This window comes from Crocodylus siamensis, chromosome 1 (genome assembly GCF_052110815.1).
Source record: "Crocodylus siamensis isolate JL-2025a chromosome 1, ASM5211081v1, whole genome shotgun sequence".
Taxonomy (NCBI): domain Eukaryota; kingdom Metazoa; phylum Chordata; order Crocodylia; family Crocodylidae; genus Crocodylus; species Crocodylus siamensis.
Genome location: NC_143395.1, coordinates 317,545,064 through 317,564,761, shown reverse-complemented (window position 1 = coordinate 317,564,761; position 19,698 = coordinate 317,545,064). Strand labels below are relative to the sequence as shown.

At 41.8% G+C, this 19,698-nt stretch overlaps 1 protein-coding gene across 2 annotated transcripts in view; it reads left to right on the top strand.

Annotated features, from left to right (window-relative positions):
• The window catches only part of PCCA (propionyl-CoA carboxylase subunit alpha), a 475,583-nt gene that overhangs the window by 68,009 nt on the left and 387,876 nt on the right, over positions 1-19,698 (top strand). For both annotated transcript variants that reach the window (XM_090022723.1, XM_090022732.1), the window contains exons 5-6: positions 2,223-2,336; positions 4,158-4,211. In XM_090022723.1, the coding sequence (XP_089878849.1) occupies positions 2,223-2,336; positions 4,158-4,211 (168 nt within the window). The remainder of the gene's footprint in view (positions 1-2,222; positions 2,337-4,157; positions 4,212-19,698) is intronic.

Below are 19,698 nucleotides of genomic sequence, written 5' to 3'. Positions count from 1 at the left end.
CAGTTTAGCTGACTTTTATTGACCCAGCAGCTCCTCTTCCCCTTTTAAAGCAGTAAACTATGTTTGTCCATGCCCTCTGTTTGCAAAAGTTGAACAGGGATTAGTAACCACTGACACTGCTACTGAAGTCAGAAACCCCTGGCATTCTTGCCAGAGAGAGCATGATAAGCAGTCTGATTTGGCCTCTCAAAGTGAAACTGATAAAGATGCTGTTGGTTTTGCTTTCTGGCTGTGGAATAGAGTAGAGGCAGAACTGTGAACAAGGAATTGGGAAGATGCCAGCAATCAGGGAAGATGTGGACAAGGAGAATAGGAGTAACCAGAAAGCAGAAGATGTACACGTGATTAGAAGGTAAAATACCATTCTGCAGAAATGTCGTGTGCATGTTAAACTGTGGTAGTATGAGAGTGATGTTATAGCCATGTTGGCCCAGAAATTATGCAAGAGGCAAGCATTTCTTAGGGTGATATCTTTTCTTGGGCCAGCTGTGTAGTTTGGATCAAGATAGACAAGCTTTCAAATGCAAGCCAGTAGTTAAGGTTTTACTGTACAGGTAGATGTTGGCAGAATATGTGAAATTTAAATGTAGAGGTTCCAGGAAATGATGTGCATTCCTGGAATTTAGAACAATGTGCCTAATATTAAGCATCTGAATAGTTTCATTGGCTACAGTGGGACTGTTTAACGTACTTAAAGATGGGTAGAAGATTAAATAACTTCCTGATTCTAGGCATTACTAATGACTTAATTTTCAAACGTTTAAGTATAGCAAGAATGGGATACAAAACTCAAAAGTTTTGCACCTCTCTTGTAGTAGAGAATTATGCTTCTGCAGTTGATATTTTGATCATATTCACTTGAATATTTGCTTATAGAGTAAAATATGCATTTAAAATGCTTTTCACTTTCTTGCTTCTGTTTTCTCATTTCATATATTTTTGTATATACATTTTTCTACTTCCCTTTTTCCTTGAATAATTTGGTAGTACATGCAGGTTACATTAAAAACCAGTTGTACGTGTTAATACGAGGTTTAACATCCCTCATACTCTCCTTTATAGTATAAAACATCTTATTAAAGAGCAAGGCAGAGAAATTATCTAATTGAAAGTAGTGTAAACTATGCATTTTCATGTAGTTTAATGGTCATTTGTTTATTGTAATTAAAAAAAATCACAATAACTTTTTCTCACACTTATCAATCTGGAAGTTAGTGAAAGTTTTTTTTCAATTAGAGATGAAAATAGAAAGAAACAGACTTTCAAGTAGGTTACGTTTGAATTAATTATATTGATAAGTTTATATAGATACTGAATTTTTAAGTGTTGTTTTTAATCTATTATTCTCTCGGCAAATTGCAATTAAATGAGAAAAGTTTTTATCAAAATTCATGTTGTTTTAAAATAGTAAATGTGGTTAAAAATTGCATTGGTCCTCACAAACCACAGCAAAGATTCCCCTCATTACATTTTTTTTAACTTCCTTCTGAGTGTGATGTAGTGAATACATTTTAAATGCCCTCAAAATTGGTATTTTAATTTTTTTCTTATTAATATGTTGGAAAACTTTCTTGGACTTTTGTATAGTTATACATTGACTTTAAAAATGCTGAGATTTGAAAAATATGCACATGTGAATAAGGATACAATAGATCAAGAATCAAACATGAGCCTGCTTAAATAATTCTCAAGATTTTCTGGTTCACGTGTAGTGATATTGAACTCTTTAGTCACAGGCTTTAATTTGTGCATGGTGCTGACCTGATGCTGTGCAGGGACACTCACTGCATCCCTTCATTCAATTCACTCTAATTATCCCCAACTTCCTGGGGAGCCTGCTTAGAACTGGCCATGAATGTTTGTTATTAAGTATTAAGATATTAAACTACATGTAACAAAGTAGTTTTGAGCTGTGAATTTACATATAGATGATCAATATAAGAAATTGAAATTATATTTGTCATGAATTTATTTAATTAATTAAAAAATATATATTGATATAATAAAACGTCTTGACAATGACTTGCGCTTGGAGTAAATTAAATAAGATTTAATGTCACTGAGTTTTGGTACAGCAATTGTTTGCAATTTCAACACACCTTTTAGAAGTGGATGTGGTGTGTAAATTATCTTTGAAACAATCAGATTTGTGTGCATATTTCAGGGTGATGGTAATTATTTTTGCTGGGAGCATCTGTTAATGCAGGATTTTGCCTCTTCAGGTTCATGTGAAAATGGCGGATGAAGCTGTCTGTGTTGGCCCAGCTCCCACCAGCAAAAGCTACCTCAACATGGATGCCATCATGGAAGTCATTAAGAAAACCAGGGCCCAAGCTGTGAGTCTGAATGAGTCTATCTGCTGCAGCTGTTTCATATATAGAAAGCAGAAAAGCCAGAGTTTGTATTTAAAAAAAAAAAAGAGTGATTGAATATGCTATTCCAGTTAGTTCATGTCACATGAGTTAAATGTGTCCGAAATCGCTACTGGAAATCAAAGGCTTTGTAGCATCTGGCAGTGCTGGTCGCTGATCCTGCAGGTGGCTGCTGGATTCAGCTTTCACACCAGGGAGCAGCTTCAGTTCATTTCCAAATTTGCTGGGGGAAAAAAATCCCAATTAGTTTTGAGCACTAACCCTTTCTGTGCCATAACAGCTTTTTTTTAATGTTTTGATAAAGTGCGTCTAAAAAAGACTTTTGTTGAAATTCAATTTTAATCATTTTTTAAAATTATACACACACAATTACACTTGCAAAGAGGGAAATGGTGCATCCAGTAATTATTTTTGTTGTTTCATAATGCTGACAAAATGCACATTAGTGTACATGGGTAGATATGGGCTATTCCTGCCTTCTTCCTGCCTCTAAATGGATGAGATTCAAAGTTGAACAGGAATCATATAGAAACAAATGTGTAACTGACTGTAATAATACTTTTTGCCATGGTACCAGTGAAATAGATATATTATCTGGAGCTACTGTATACAAAAACATTTTTAAATAAAATGTGATGGATGGAGTCAGGCAACACCAGTAATTACCATGGAATGTCTTAATCGGTATTATCACTTCTTTTGAAATAAATGCTTTAATGTGGTGCTTGCAGGGGCAAAAAGGGCCCTGAATTTACAAACAAATAAGACAGATGTTTACACTATTTGTGAAGAGAGGCAATGGAGATAAAAACAGTGTATTCTTTAGTCATTAATCTATTAGAATATTTTTTTTTTGGTAGAGAATTTATATGAATAGAAAACAGTGAAGTGAAACTGTTCCCTACACCGTGTTTTGTAATTACAATGTGTTTATGAAAGGGTGGCTGACAGCACACTGTGTGCCTGCTTTTGATCCCAAGACACATGACTTATTCCCTAGGGGTGGTGGAGCATGTTCTTCCATTGGGAATCCCTAAAGGTTAGCAGTGGTAGAACTTCCTCTAATATAAGCATTAGGACAATTATTAATAGCTAATACTTGGGAAAGGTTTTTTTTGGTGTTGAGAGCTTCTGGGGTCTTTAACACAGGGCTAGAAAAAACATGAATGAGGGTAAATATATGAGGGCATTTCAGAAAGTAACAGGAATTTCAGAATAGAACCATTTTATGTGCAATGAGTAGAAAGCTACACAGCAGCGGGGATCACTGGTGGGGGTATTGTTGACCACACCTGTTGTACACACAACTTTTCTAGAGAAGTAAATGATCACTGCACACAAAACTATTTTATTTCAAAATCGCTGTTACTTTCTGAAACACCCTTGTAGAAATCTGTCAAATCAGAGAAATGGAAACATGACAAAGACTATCTTTTCCTTTTCTAAAGGCATCAGTACATTTTATCAATCATAGATAAAAAGTGCTGCTTCAAGAAAGCTGAAGAAGACCTGAAGAAAAATGCATTGCATTGCAACCATGCAGTTGGTCCAATAAAAGATATCACTTATAAAAATCCTTTCCTCAGGAAAGGTCATTTCAGTCCATTACATGTCAGTAGATGTGATTTGGGATTGCCAAATCAGTGAATTTAAGTGGTGGTCGAACAGTTAAACTCTTGAGCTAATTTAAATAATTGGCACATAGATCACTGCCTTAAATTATGACTGCATATTTAGTTTCCAGTTTTTAGATTTTAATTTAAAAGCTTTATTTTACTTTTAAAGGTCCACCCAGGATATGGATTTCTTTCAGAAAACAAAGAATTTGCTAGGCGTCTGGTAAGTTGTTTTTTGTTGTGGCAAATTTCTTTTAGCTTTTAAACTTCAGCACGACATGGGAAAATGTATTGAGAGAGCACCTTTTCTGAAAACCTCTGTCATCCTATATAGATGACTGAAAATGTTGTTGCTTCATATCTCTTCTAAGTTGCATGTATTCCAAAGGAACAAAATGGATGGCATATGATTTGAAGTTGCAGAATCAAAATCCCGATTTATGTGGCATGTAGAAGACACTTCTGTAATAGAGGAATATGGCTTTTAGAGGGAGACAAAAGTGGCTTAATTGACTGCTGTATTTTATTTTTATTTGGTGAAATATATGAAGCACAAATGTATTAAAAAAGATATCCCCACTTAAAGTTTGAATTTATAAAAATACTTAAGCATGTGAATGTATTATTGTAGCTCATCTTTTTATATGACAAAGCTGACTAAAATTTATTTAAATAGTTTAGTAAATTTATTTTAATGGTTGAACCAAGCTCTTAGTTCTACAGATACTTAGGAATGTGAATAGTCCTCGCAAAGTTATTGTGTGTGTGTGTGTGTGTGTGTGTGTGTAAGGGCTTTTATCTTGGACCTAGAATGAAGGAAATTCACTTGCACCCATTTAAGACGATGGTAATCTCCTACTGTTTTTAGTGATGTAGAATTTAGCACTTATTTGAGAAATGGATTGGAGTCAAACTTTTAGGGGGAAATTTGTGCTGCATCCACTGAACTTTGTTACCAAATGAAAAATGGCAAAACATAAGGCAAAGCTCTTTTATGTTTAGGTAGCAAAGGAACATTTTTTTAGCATTTCAAAATCAGTATTTGAGTGCCCTTTTATTCAGATTTGAACAGTAGTATAACTTGGGGAGGTTGAGTTGAAGTAGTACTCTGAATACTGATTCAGAGAGGGCACCAGAATGGCATCCCCAGGCAGCCTGTGATTGGGTGGCTTATGCTGGGGCAGCTGTAGTCAAATCCATTGCCACAATTGCAGCAGGCCCTGAATGTGCTTGGGCCGAAGGTGCTGCCCAGCATGGCAGAGTTTTAGTTCATACTCCTGAGTCTGAAGCACTGGTATAAGGCACATACAGAAATGGAGAAGAGTTGTGATTTCTCAGATCACACTGCTAATGGATCTGAGAAAATGGATCTTGGTTCTCATAGCTTTGCCTGATTTGTAGTCCTTTTGTTCAGGATATCAGCTGTGGCATGGTGCTTTGCCTGCTGATCTGTTTACTGTTGTAAGATGCCATCTCTTTAGCTAAGAAAATATTATTTATATACAGAATACAGGACTTGTAAGTTTAGCTGCCATGTTAGAAAAGCATACAGGCAAATACCATATTTACTTGATTCTAATATTTTCACCTGTTTATCACAGGGAAACTAAAGCCTCATCTTTAGAACTGAGTATCAGACCACCCCAGCTGGGAGCTGTGGCAAGTGGCTGTGCAGAGAGCCTCACCAGGCCAGGGATGTCATCATTGGTGCTCAGTTTTCTGCTCCCAGCATGTACTCTCTGCACAGCTCTCTAGCCCCTCCTCGCTCACTTCCTTCCTTACCCCAGTTTACCTCGCTGGTAAGGAACCAGGCAGAGAAGGTGGCTCTGTGCACTGTTGCTGCAATCCTCAGCTGAAGTCCCTGCACAGCTGCGCTTGATAGGTCCTATCTGGAGCAGTCTGACTCCTAGCTGATGCAGGCATTGAAGGAACTCCAGAGCCATTCCTGACCTGTGCTGCAAGGAGCAGCTGTGGCAGAGCGTAGATTCCTCGTTCCAGCCTGCTCCCAACTGGTGGGGGAGATGAGGGGAAGTGTGGGGACAGGGAAGGAAGGAACCCTTGTGCTGCTGAGCTTGGCTACCTGCAGAGCTGCTTTCTGCACTCTGGGACAGGAGTGAGTCAAGGGTGGCTCTGGAGTTCCCCCCTGTACCCGGATCAGCCAGGGGCAGCAGCAGAATAGTGGGGGATAAGTGGTGGGGGAAGCTAAGGGGTAAGGGTCAGGCTGCCTGTTCCCCAAGCTGCCTACCTCACTGCTATTCCCCGCTTCACCCCTTCCCTCTGCAGGTCTCCCCTGCTACTGCTTTCCCCACTTCTAAACCCCCTACCTCTGCTTTCCCTACCACTTGTCCCTTGCAGTGCAGGGGACAAATTTAAGATGCCCCTCCAATAATTAGATTCTGGATATGAAAAATGTTAATAAATCTATAATTATCCATATCTAGAATCTAATTATGGATGGAGGGTCACCTTAAGTTCTAAGTAGTCTTGGATTCAGGTAAATATGATAAAACAAGATCCCAAATTTTGTATGCTGTTCATTCCATCCTGCAAGCTACAGAGCCTTTTCCTCCTTCTTCAGTTGGGCACTTGTCATCTATCAGGTTTGACTACTAAATCTGTGAAACTCTTTTAATTTCCAAGTAGCTATCTGTTTTGCTTGTTCATACTGCATAAAGGATGTGCATGTAGGTCAGAGCTCAGAATGTCTCTTAGTAGATAGGATTCCTCTTGGTTTTAATTTTAAGTGAATGGTATACCCACTTGACTACTCCAGCAAAGGCTAGCTGGTTTTAGTTGGCACTTTTCATAAAAAGGCAACAGAAGCGCTTGCTCATGATGAATAACTGTTACATTATGTTTTGTTGCCACTCTCTGAAATCTAGTCATTATGCCAAACTGGACATATTTTCTAGTAATGTGGTAGTTACTTTTTCATGTAGATAATAGTTTTAATGGCAAGATGGATGACTTTTGGCAGTATGAAGTAGAATAAATGAAAGAACACTTTCCCCCATTTATAGATATTCATAAATATCCCTAAAACAGCATACAGTATCTAGAAACATTCAGATCTGGTTGATTTCAAAACCTGCTAACATTTTTTTTAATTTGCTTTACAAGTTCTGCTCACACCATTACCGCACAAAGCCTTAATATGATTTATAATAATTTGGCTTATAAATTATGTAAACTACATGTTACTCTTAAACCCTAATCTTGTTCGCATTGAAATCATTGGTTGTAAAAATAAAGCCAGTGAGAAGTTTTCAGTGGAATGAGGTAGCCCAATTAATCTATTTAGGATGGAAATTGATGTGTAATTAACACATTTAAATCTAACTCGTTGTCTTTATACCCTTTCCTAAATGTTTATGTAGTAGCATAGATTTTCATTTTTGTTCTCATAGATTGTTCGTGCGCTTAGTGATAAAACACAATTTTATTTCCTGACACATGGGTATACTTCAGAAACCAGATCTCACAGATCCAGAAAGATAAAAGGAAAATTGGCCAGGGAAAAGCAGCAGCTCTAGGCTGGGGTGGGTCATGGCTGCAGGACCTGGAGTGGGAGCAGAATATAAGGGGGAAGGGGAGGCATTCGCAGACACAGCAGGCTGGGGATTGGGGGACAGGCTGCAGAAGGGCTTGTCCCACTCCACAGTCTTCCCTATGCTCCTACTGACCACGTGTCCCTTCCCCTGCCAAACTAGTGATTCCAGCCTGGGACCAAAGCCAAGTTGAGTCGGTGCCTGCCCCAGGACAGTACTCAAATCCAAGACTCGGCTTAATTTTTTCCATGCTGATATTTTTGCATCTTGGATTTGAGTAGTAACATTCAGTAGTCTTAAATGTCCTGATCAAATGCGTTTTTGTGCAAATTATTTTCCAGTTCTTTACCTTAAGTTCTTGTGTTTCTTGGTAGCAAAGAAACCAAGTGGGGGGCATCAGTATGATGATTTTAAATAAATCCTCTTCAGTTAAAGTGGAAATGTTTTCTGCATCTGAATATCAGGGGCATTGGTGGAAAGGATCCCATCAAAACCTGATGAGCATGGTCACCTCTCTAGGTTTTCCATTCTATTTTCCTCTGATAACTGTTGAAGGTATCTTTTCTTTATCAAAGTGAGGCTTTGTTGTAGATTCCATATTGTCTTTCACAGATGTTAGAAGGCATAATTTTTTGATTCCTTATGATCTTTTAATATTAAGGGAAAATCAGCATGAACACTGAAATTTGAGGTTTGGTATATCTTTTAAATATATAACTGAGTAAATCGATAAGATTTCTGTTGTCATACAAGTGTGTCTATTTTTTTAGAATCTTGTTTTACATTCTAATGTTACTTTGAAGATTTGCGTTTTCCATTCTATAACTCTTTAAACATCTTAGAATGATCTGTTAACTGAGGCTGTTTAATTCATTGCACAAATAGATCATCATTTGTATATGAAATTATAAGCATAAACTACAAGTGATCAACTTGAGTGTTATTGAGAGAGTAATTGAATAACAATTTGGACTGACAGAAATCTAAGGATACAGCTATGACATTTCTTTTCCCAATAAGTCCTCATATAAGTTTCCAAATAAGTCCCCAGAACCAGATGGCATCTACCTGAGAGGTCTGAAGGACGTCAAAAGTGAAATTGCAGAACTGTTGACAATGGTATGTAACCTGTCATTACAAATTGCCTCTGTGCCAAAGGACTGGCAGATTGCCAACATAATACCTACCTTCAAAAAGGGCTCCAGAGGCAGACCATCCCTAGGGGTGCGCAGGGGCCTGGGGCATATTGGCCTGTGTGGAGGGCAAGCAGCTGGAGCCAGTGGAGCAGGGGCGGGGGGGGCAAGTGGGAGGAGGGACGGCAAGTGGCTGGAGCCGGCAGTGCTCAGCAGTGGCATGTGGCAGCTGTGGCGGGGCCTATGCGGCACTGACCGCAGGGCTCAGGGCAGTTGCCTTGATTTCCCACCCTCTCCAGAGGGCCTGTCCAGAGGTGGTCCTCAGAGCTATAGACCAGTAAGTCTTTATTTTATCCTTGGCTAGTTGGTAGAATCTATAGTAAAGAATATAGTAAAGAATCAGCAGTCACATGGACAAATGTGATCTGCTGGGGAAGAGCCAATGTGATTTTTAAGGCAGGTGAATCCTGCCTCACAAATCTGCTGGAATTCTTTGATGTTGCTTATAGGTGTGTGGACAAGGGGGATCCAGCTGACAGTATATTTGGTCTTTGGAAAAACTTTTGACAAGGTCCTTTATCAAAGGTTTTTAAAAAACTGCATTGCCATGGGATTGAAGGGAAGCTTCTTTTGTGAACTGAGAACTGGTTAAAAGATGGGAAGCAAAGGGTAGGACCAGATGGTCATTTTTCAGGGTGGAGGGAAGTTAAAAGTGGGGTCCCGCATGGATCTGTGCTGGGCCCAATTTTAGTCATCATTTTCAATCGCTTGAAAAAGGGAGTGTAGAGTGAAATCTCTAAGTTTGGATAAGATACCAAATTATTCTGGGTAGTCAAGTCTCAAACTGATGGAGAAGGGCTGTGGGCAGATTGTGCCACTCTGAGTCGGTAAAAAAAAGGGAAGGTGAATTTCAGTGTTGACAAGTGCAAGGTAATGCACCTAAGGAAAAATAACCTCAACTACATGTACACAGTACCAGATTCTGAACTAGTTGTTACAACTCAAGAAAGAGACCTTGGAATCATTGTAGATAATTCTCTGAAAACATCAGCTCATTGTGCAGCAGTGACCGAAAAAAACAGTAAAATCTTTCGAGAACCACTCATCCTAGACTTTAGATTGGTGAAGTTTGGTGCTTGTTTAATCACCACAAGCAATCTTTCTGTGGCCTAAAACACTGAATGGATCCAGACCGTGCCAGGACAAGAAATGGAAAACCTGCCAACGTATCTCCACCACTCCCAAAATAACTGTACCCCGTAACAGAAACATCACCATTCCTGGATCTTATACCTGCACTTCCAGAAATATGATAAATCTCCTCCGGTGTTCTAAATGCCATGATGGAAAATATGTAGGAGAAACCAAGCAACAATGAATGAACGCAAACCAAAAATCTATCAAAGACAGAAATACCCAGTGACCTGTGGTGCATATTTCTCACAAGATAAGCAACCTCTGTCCAATCTCTCATTTCTAATTCTTCAGGGGAGTTTACAGGACACCTTTCACAGATGAGCCTACGAACTTCACTTCATCAGTCTACTAGATACAGAAAATCATGGACTAAATATAGACATTGAATTTGACACATTATAACCTGCCTAACATCTGATACCCCAGGTAACCTCTCTACAATTTACCAGCAGCATTCCATCACCAGATCACCATTCCCCTTCCCTCCCCCCCTTGCCCATTGTCTCTCACCCTCTCTAACCCTTACTGCCAGGCATATGCCTTTTCAGTGACCTGCATTTTTGCATATTGACTTCCACCCCATTCAGGAGACCACAAAACAAGTGCTGACACTGCTCCCTCTGCCTGAAGAATGGTTTTGTACCCAAAAGCTTGCAAAGAAGGATATTCCCAATTATTTTACTTGATCTAATAAGAGATATCAGATTCACCCAAAGAACCTTGTCTTTGTATATCCTTAGACCAACACAGCTACAACCAACACCCCTGAATAAAATTTTGGGCTTCATCATGCCAGTATACAAATCCTGAATGTGTGCAGCTCTGCTCCCCATATCTCAAAATGATGCAGTAGAACTAGAAAAGGTACAGAGAAGGGCAACCAAAATGATTGGGTACATGGAGCAGTTTCCGAATCAGGAGAGACTAAGAAGTCTTCAGTTTGGAAGGGAGAAGGTGAGGGGATATGATAAAGGTCTATAAAATTATGAAGAGTATGAACTAAGTGAACAATGAACTGTTGTTCACCAAGTCCAAGAATATTAAAATTAGGGGACACCTACTGAAATTAGTAGGACACAGGTCTAAAACTTAGAAGAGACAGTATTACTATATTTACTCAGATACAAGACGAGCTCACCTCCCCCTCCCCAATTGGCATGGGGGGAAAGCCCCTTATAATCACATACAAGGAAATCTCACTAAATGCATTATCTATTATTTAGCAGCCAACACTGAGCATGACTATAAAACACATAGCCCATATTGGCCAACCATGCTAATGGGAGCCTACCACAAGGATAAGTTCGTGCAGCCCATCTAAACAACACATATGGTTAGGGACTTGTTTAAATCAAAGTGAGACTAAGGGTTTTTCATGGCCTGCCTGTGCACAGAGCTGATTTTGTGGGCATTTTGCGGCTGTTCTGCCTCTTGGTGTTGATTGGTGGAGAGACCCTGGGGGAGGAGGGAGGGATGAGGCGGCGGCTGCCATCATGACTGCTGCCTGCTCTTTGTGCTGCTCTGCTCCTCAACGCTGATTGGTGGAGAGACCCCATGGGGGAAGGAGGGACAAGGGGGCAGCTGCCATCTTGTCTCTTGCCCTTTATGCTTCTCTGACAGCTGATGCCTTCCCCTCATGACAGTGAGGATCATTGGTTCCCACTGGAGAGCCAGCATTTGATTTTTATTAATTTTTTTTTTCATGATTTTTGTGGACAGTCACAGAATTTATAGTTTCTGCAAAACCATACATTAAATAAGTCCCTACATATGGGAGTGACCATTAAGCACAGTGTCCCCTCACTGCCAAATCTTTTTAAAGTCACGGTGAGCTACTACATTGCATACATTTTGACTTCTTATTCACTTCTACAGCTCAGTTGCAACTTTCTATCCCATTTCCAATGATTGAATAGAATGGTTGGAGATGTTTCTTCTGGCATGTCTAAATCAATAGTTGTGGATACCAGGGATACCAGGGATGGTATCTATTGAATTAGGGGGTAGATTGCTTTAGATCGGGGTGGGCAGAGTCTGGCCCATGGACCAGATTTGGCCCATACCAGACTACATTTCCCAGCAGCCCTTGTCCATGTCACTGCAGGCAGTTTCAATGGAGACCCCAGGAGGGGCAAGGCCATGACAGCTCAGGGTTGGAGTTTCAATGGAGATCAGCCCTAGCAACTCTGGAAGGGTGTGGAGCTAGGCAGGGAGCTGCTCTGGGGCTGGGATCTTGTGGCAGTGATAGCGTGGTCCAGAGCCAAGGAAGAGCCACGATCTGCTGCCTGTACTCCCTGGGCAGGGGTGCCCAGGCAACAGATCGTGGCTCTGCCCTGGCTCCAGACCACACTGTCACCACTGCAAAATCCCAGCCCCAACCCTGGAGCAGCTCTCTGCTCAGCTGTGCATCCTGCCATCCTGCCAGCACTTCTCTGAGCTGTCATGACCTGCCCTTCCTGGGGTCTCCATGGAAACTCCATGGAAACCGGCCACTGGGAAACAGAGTCTGGCTTCCAGCCAGATCCACCATTACTCCCGTCCCTGCTTTAGATATAACTTATTCAGTGGTCTCCCTCTAAAGCATCCCACTAAAGATTGAGGATCACTCAGCAAAATCTGAGCAGTCACAAAGCTTCCTATCGTGTGTGGATGATCTCTACCTGACTCAGGAAGTCTATGGGCCAATGAGAGGTAAAGCGCTGCTCGACCTGGTACTGGCTACAGGGGACGACCTAATCAGCGACCTAGTGATTGATAGGAAGCTGGGTGACCGCAACCACGAGCTGATCACCTTCACCATCCGTCCTAAAGCTGGCAAGTCAGTCTGCAACACTGAAGCCCTTGACTTCAGGAAAGCTGACTTTGACAAGCTCAGGAGGCTTGTCAGTGAGGCCCTAAGGGACCATGACCCCAGGGGGAGGGGAGTCCGGGAAGAGTGGTTCCTCCTCAAGAGAGCGATCCTCAATGCACAAGCTAATTCTGTTCCATCTTGGAGGAAAGGCAGCAAGAGGGCACAGCAGCCCCCCTGGCTTTGTGGACATTGAGGTCAGAATTGGACTGAATTGGGCACAGCATCCACACCAGAGGACAGGAGGGTGATCCAGGCTGACCTGGACAGGCTCAGCAAATGGGCAGACGAGAACCTGATGGTGTTTAACACTGAGAAATGCAAGGTTCTCCACCTTGGGAGGAAAAACCTGCAGTATCCTTATAGACTTGGTAGTGCTACGCTGGCTAGTACTATGGAAGAAAGAGACTTGGGGGTCATCATTGACCACAAGATGAGCATGAGCCTGCAATGCGATGCTGCGGCTAGTAAAGTGAACAAAACGCTGGCTTGCATCCGTAGATGCTTCTCAAGCAAATCCTGTGATGTTATTCTCCCCTTGTACTCGGCCTTGGTGAGGCCGCAGCTGGAGTACTGCATCCAGTTTTGGGCCCCACAATTCAAAAAGGATGTAGAGAAGCTTGAGAGAGTCCAGAGAAAAGCCATGCACATGATCAGAGGTCAGGACAACAGACCTTACGATGACAGGCTGAGAGCTATGGAGCTCTTTAGCCTGGAAAAGTGCAGGCTTAGGGGTGATCTGATAGCCACCTATAAGTTTATCAGGGGTGACCATCAGTATCTGGGGGAACGTTTGTTCACCAGAGTGCCCCAAGGAATGACGAGGTCGAACGGTCATAAACTACTACAAGACCGTTTCAGGCTGGACATAAGGAAGAATGTCTTTACTGTCTGAGCCCCCAAGGTCTGGAATAGCCTGCCATCGGACATGGTCCAAGCACCTACATTGAACACCTTCAAGGGCAAATTGGATGCTTATCTTGCTGGGATCCTATGATCCCAGCTGACTTCCTGCCCTTCGGGTGAAGGGCTGGACTCGATGATCTTCAGTGGTCCTTCCAACCCTAATGTCTATGAAATCTATCAAATCTACTCCAGCAGCTGTCAGAGACAGAATACTGTTCTAGATGGATTGATTATCTGACCTACCGTGGGACTTCTTATGTTCTTACAATTTTGTGCATGTCATATGGAATAACATCATCTATATGTGACCCATATATTCAGGTTAGATTCCTTAACATATAATTCATCCCCTCATGCAAATGTATTATGAAACTGTCTTTAACACCTGCATACTTTCCACAAGGACCTTGTGGCATTCAGCATGCAGAGTGGTGTATGCAATCTTAAATCTGGCATTTCCTTAATTTTCTGGCCCTGACTTTGCAACTTAAATAACACTATTTTAACAGAATATTTTTTTAAGGAGAGGGAAGGTACATTGCAATAATAAACCTGATTGAATAGCTTGGTTCCATTTTGGGATCGGATACAGATCTTTTCTCAGGGATTTTGTTGGGTTTTATTGAGCCTTTTTTTTGTTAACATTTCTGCGGCTTTCTTGCAAGTACTGTACAGTATATCAGGGAGGAAAGAATGAAACTTGTTTTTGTTTTTTAACTTTAATGGCTAGATTCAAATTCTTGAAAGAATTGTTAAAATGAAATCCCTCTTACAAAAAAGAAATCAATATGTTAGCTAAAATGTAAACTAACTGGCAAACAAGCTGTGTATGGAAGTACCCAATCATATGACCATGACCTATTGAAGGTCTTTTGGCTTTTGTTTTAGCTGATGCATACCAGTTTGCTGTCCTGTACAATGGGAATCTTTGGCCTGAACCTGCAACAAACTGTATGGAGCCTACTCCATATGCAGAACCAACTCCAACCCCATTTGATACCATTTAAAGTCTTAGTGATGGAGCTCTCCTTGTATATGAGGCACTGTAAGCAGGTTGCTGAGCCTCCTGTCTTCTGCAAGTGGGTTTACCTCTAGAGGAGATCCTCAGCCAGTCCTCCCAAGCAAAACACAGTTCTTTAAATAAAGAAAGAAAGAGAATGAAACAAAGAAAACCAAATCCTTCTGCCCTGTTCTTCAGATGAGAAGGAGAGCCCCCTTTGCTTGGGCTCTGGCACAGCAGCCTGGCTCTCTGCAGCATGTTGTTTTGCTTACAGCTTGCTTCCTCTTCTGCTCTGCTTACTCTTCTGGGAGTTTTTAAAGCTCCCAGCAGGATACTCCCTGATTATCTAAACACCCTGCAGGTGGGCTTTCTCAACAGGGTTGTTCCTTTTTAAATGGGCAGACCACTGTTACAAAAACTATACCTCCCAAGAGTACAGCCTGCAACCCCACTCTTCTTTATCTAGTCCCCTGTGAGAAAAAGTCCATGTTAGTATGTGTAGCTCCTGGTCAATGGCAGGTGTCAAAGGAATAGGTTTGTAGTGCCAGGGTACAACACATCAGCTTGGGGTTGGCTGCTTGTATTGCATGTCCCCATATTTAAAGAATTGTAGAAAAGTAGGGCTGGAAGGGACCTCTGGAGATCATCTAGTCCAGCCTTCTGCCTGAGGCAGGATCATCCCTGTTGACAGCATCCCAAGTAAATCCTTGTCTAACCTATTATTAAAATTACACTATCAACCCTGTTACACAGTTACAAGCCACAGCATCCTAACCTGCCCCAGGTAAAGCAGGAGTACAATGGTGGCCAGTGTCCTGCTGTTGCAAGTGTTGTTAAAATAAACTCACAGGATCCAAGGAAGAGGGCCATGTTCTGTGCTACACAGGAAGGTAACCCCACACCAACAGTCCATGCTAATCTGACCATAAAGTAAAACTTCTTCCGGTTCCCAAATGTGTCAGTTGGTCTGACCCAGAGTGGAGGGGACAAGATCCTTTAACTAGGAACCCCCAGTTATAGTTCCAGCAGGAGTATTGGCACACTCTAGTAAAAATCCCTATGCCAATATCCATTATTTCTGAAGAAGGGAATCCCCCCTTCCATGCATGTAGCAAGAGGAGGAGAAAAAAAAATCCTTCCTTGTCCCATGCAGCAACCAGCAAATCTCAGAAACATGGGAAATACCCATAGTAGAGCATAGGCATAGCTATGCCTAGTTCATCCCTGACCAGTGCCTCTAAGGGCATCAAAAAAACCACCAGCTGGATTGTCATCTCCTTCCCCCTTGCACCCTGAGCCATGTATCATAGTGTTTAGGGTCAGAAGGGACCTAAACAGATCATCAGGTCTGACCCCTTGCTTCGGGCAGGAACAGGTGCCAGGGTCATATCACCCCAGCAAAATATGTGTTCAGCCTCCTTTTGAAGACCCCCAAGGTAGGAGAAAGTACCACTTCACTTGGAAGCCCATTCCAAAGCCTGGCAGCTTTGTCTGTAAAGTAATGTCTCCTGATGTCCAGTGTGAACCTTCTCTCTAACAATTTGTGGCCATTATTCTTAGTAACCCTGGGTTGTGCAAGGGGAAACAGAGCCTCCCCCAATTACCGCTGGTCCCCCCGGTGACTTTGTAAATGGCCACTAGATCCCTTCTCAGCCTTCTTTTTGTGGAGGCTGAATAGGGTCAGGCTCTTTAGCTTCTCTTTGTAGGGCCTGCTCCACTGCCCCTTGATCATGCAAGTGGCCCTCCTCTGGACCCTCTCAATGCTAGTCGCATCCCTCTTGAAGTGCAGTGCCCAGAACTGGACGCAGTACTCCAACTGCAGCCTGACCAATGCCGCATAGAGGGCATCCCTGGACTGGCTTGTGATGCATCTGTAGATGTACAACAAGGTGCGGTTAGCCTTACTGACCACTTCCTCGCATTGGCAGCTCATGTTCATCCTGGAGTCAACAACGACTCCAAGATCCCTTTCTGCCACCAGGTTGACAAGAAGGGTGTTCCCCAGCCTATAGGTGTGTTGCTGGTTTCTTCTCCCTAGATGCAGCACCTTGTACTTGTCTGCATTGAATTCCATCCTATTCTTATCTGCCCACCTCTGTAATTTGTCTAGATCTAGCTGGATTCTGTCCCTCCCCTCCAGCGTGCCCACCTCGCCATACAACTTGGTGTCATCAGTGAATTTGGACAGCGTGCATTCCGCGTCCACATCCAGATCGCTGATAAAGTTGTTGAACAGTTCAGGCCCCAGGACCGAGCCCTGGGGGACTCCACTGCCCACATCCCTCCAGGTTGAAAATGACTCATCCACCACCACTCTCTGGGTGCGACCATCTAGTCAATTTGCTACTCATCTGACTGTGTAGGCATCAATGTCGCAGTCACCAAGTTTTTTTACGAGAAAGTGGTGGGAAACCATGTCAAAGGCCTTCTTAAAGTCCAGGAAGATGACATCCACCCCGACACCATTGTCCAGGGACTTTGTGACCTGATCATAAAAAGAATCTAGGCTAGTTAGGCAGGACCTGCCCTCAGTTGAACCCACTTTTAATACGCATTACAGGTTCCAATGCATTGAGCACTGACATCCACCCAAAATTTTTTGTATCAAGAGTTTGTGCATGTTGTGAATTTCTCCATTCATAGACTTACAAGTGTGCTCAGAGGCAGTGCTATTTGAAAGAGTCATGGTCTGGAGGAAGTCTCGCAGAATCGTAGTGTGCCGTTTGCTGCCACTTATGTGCATGAGCAGTGGACAAACTATCTCTCACAGGGTTATTGTAAAGTATTCTGACAGTAATAAAGCCTGTTTATCAAACAGATCTTTAGTGAGCTAATTTTTTCCATGTTGTTGCATAGTTTCCATGTACATCAACTCTCTTGACTGTAAGATTCACTTCATTGATGTCACTTTACCACAGCCAAAGAAACCTCCCACTGTGTGACTCTAGTGAATCTGTAAACGCCAAGAGCAGCAGATGCTGCATCACACTCTGGAAATAATGAATGGCAGTAGGAGTATGATGGTATGTCTCCTGTTTTTTCTTGCACATGTGTATATCTTGCTCATTCATGTGACTGATGTAGGAAGCAACAACCCATACATCAGTATCTTTGAAATAAAAAATGACGGTGCAGGAATTATCTATCCATTTGAGCTGCATGGAAGAATGCCCTTGTGTCCGCCTCACATGGAGATTTCAATACAAAACACGCATCATGTTTTCTGGATTTTAAATCATAGCAGATGAGATTCATTGTGAAGTACAGGTTAGCATGGTGGAAGAAAGAATGCCATTCATTCTAAAGAAAATGTTGTAGTCTCATTTTGTTAGAATGCTTTGACAGAAACGAGCACCAGGATGCTCCAGTAGGCATTTGCTGGTCAGAAACAGGGTAGGCATTAGGAACAAACCAGACTGACTTTGACTGACAGTGCTGCTGCTTATGCTGTTTTGTACTAGACATCAACAGTTCTCCACCATAAACATAATTAATTAAGTGAAATGCCACTGCTTGTGGGCATTGACCAGTGACACACTTGAAGAGACTGAGGGCATATTCAGACTGTTTTTTGCTCAGTGGGACTTTATTCCATATCATTCCAATATCTATTAATTAATGATAATGTGATGGTGGTGAGATCGACTGGAGGTTCATCAATGTTACAAACTTTGATTTGACAGGTTTGTGGAATGTCTCATCTGCTGTGAAGAGCAAAACACTCACAGAAGTAATTTTGTATTGCATAATTTCTTCTAAAGTTATGGTAGTCTCTTTTCTGCTGGTTAGAAGGTCAATTATTTGTTTCATTGTAGTATGGGCAACCTTTTTCCTACACTCTTGCTTGCTCTTGGTTGCAGTTTTTGTTGTAAAGGTCTTGCTTTTTCCTTGTGGTGATAGTGTCATGTATTGACTGAGTTTCATAAGAAAGTCTCTCCAGAACGTTTTCCACAATCACATTACCTGCATCATGGGCTTTGTGGAGACTCTTCTGTTGCTGGCTTACCAGAGCAAAGGTAGTGAAGAGTTCGTCCATTCAGATCTCCAATCTGTCTTCACCAATTCAGCAACCTTGCAGTCTGTCTACAGTCTTGATAGACCAAGTTCTGGAAATGAATCACCTGTTTTAGTTGTTCCCTTCACTGCATGATAACTGGTCTACTATGTTGATTGCAACCTTGGATAAATTCTTGGTAAAGCTAATCCAGCCCCCACTTCTTCTGTTCTTGGATTCTTTGTTCATGGTCATTTCAGTGACTTGATCTGGAGGCAGGTTGCTGTAAGTTTTTCCAGTAAATGAAAATGAAAACATTGCAGCCATGTGCACCTTTTTGTCTTCTCTGTGTTGTTATTTGCCAGTACTATAAGGACAGGTATCTGAGAGAGTTGACGCTTCCTTAAGTTGCTAACAGTGGAAGCATTCTATGATAAGTCGATAAGTACTCTTTTGAAATTTGTTCTGCCCCTCAGAGAATGGTGATATTGAAAGAGGATTTCAACCTCAGTGCTATAAGACAGAAAATACTTGGCCATATCTGATTTACAACTAAGCACTTCTTCAAACATTGAATGTAGCAATTCCTGAAAAGCAGTTGTACTGATGAATTCCTCATGTACATTTTCTGAAGTGATATCTACCAACTGTTTCAAGCTATCAATCGCTTGAGGAATCTTCTGGAGGTATCTGTGGATTAACGTATTCATTAAACCTTCTGTTACTAGTTTGTGGAGGCACATTCCTCTGTTGTAAAGTTCATAAAATGCCCTATGTGAACTACCTGCAGCTGCAACCCATGAAGCAACAGCTAATTCTTCAAGACCCCTACCTGCATGTCTCTTTCCTAGAGCATTGAGATAAGACATTTCTGTGTGAAACCCACCAAGTACTCTCTTTCACATTAGGCCATCTCTTATCTCAGGGGTGAACAAAATGTGGCCTGCTAGGCCATTCTATCTAGCCTGCAGGGCCCCTAAAAATTTTGAAAATTAATAGTTATCTGCACCTGGCTGCCTGTCATGCCACCCTCAATGGCTTGCCACAACTCAGTAAGCGGCCCAAAATAATTGCCTGCCCCTGT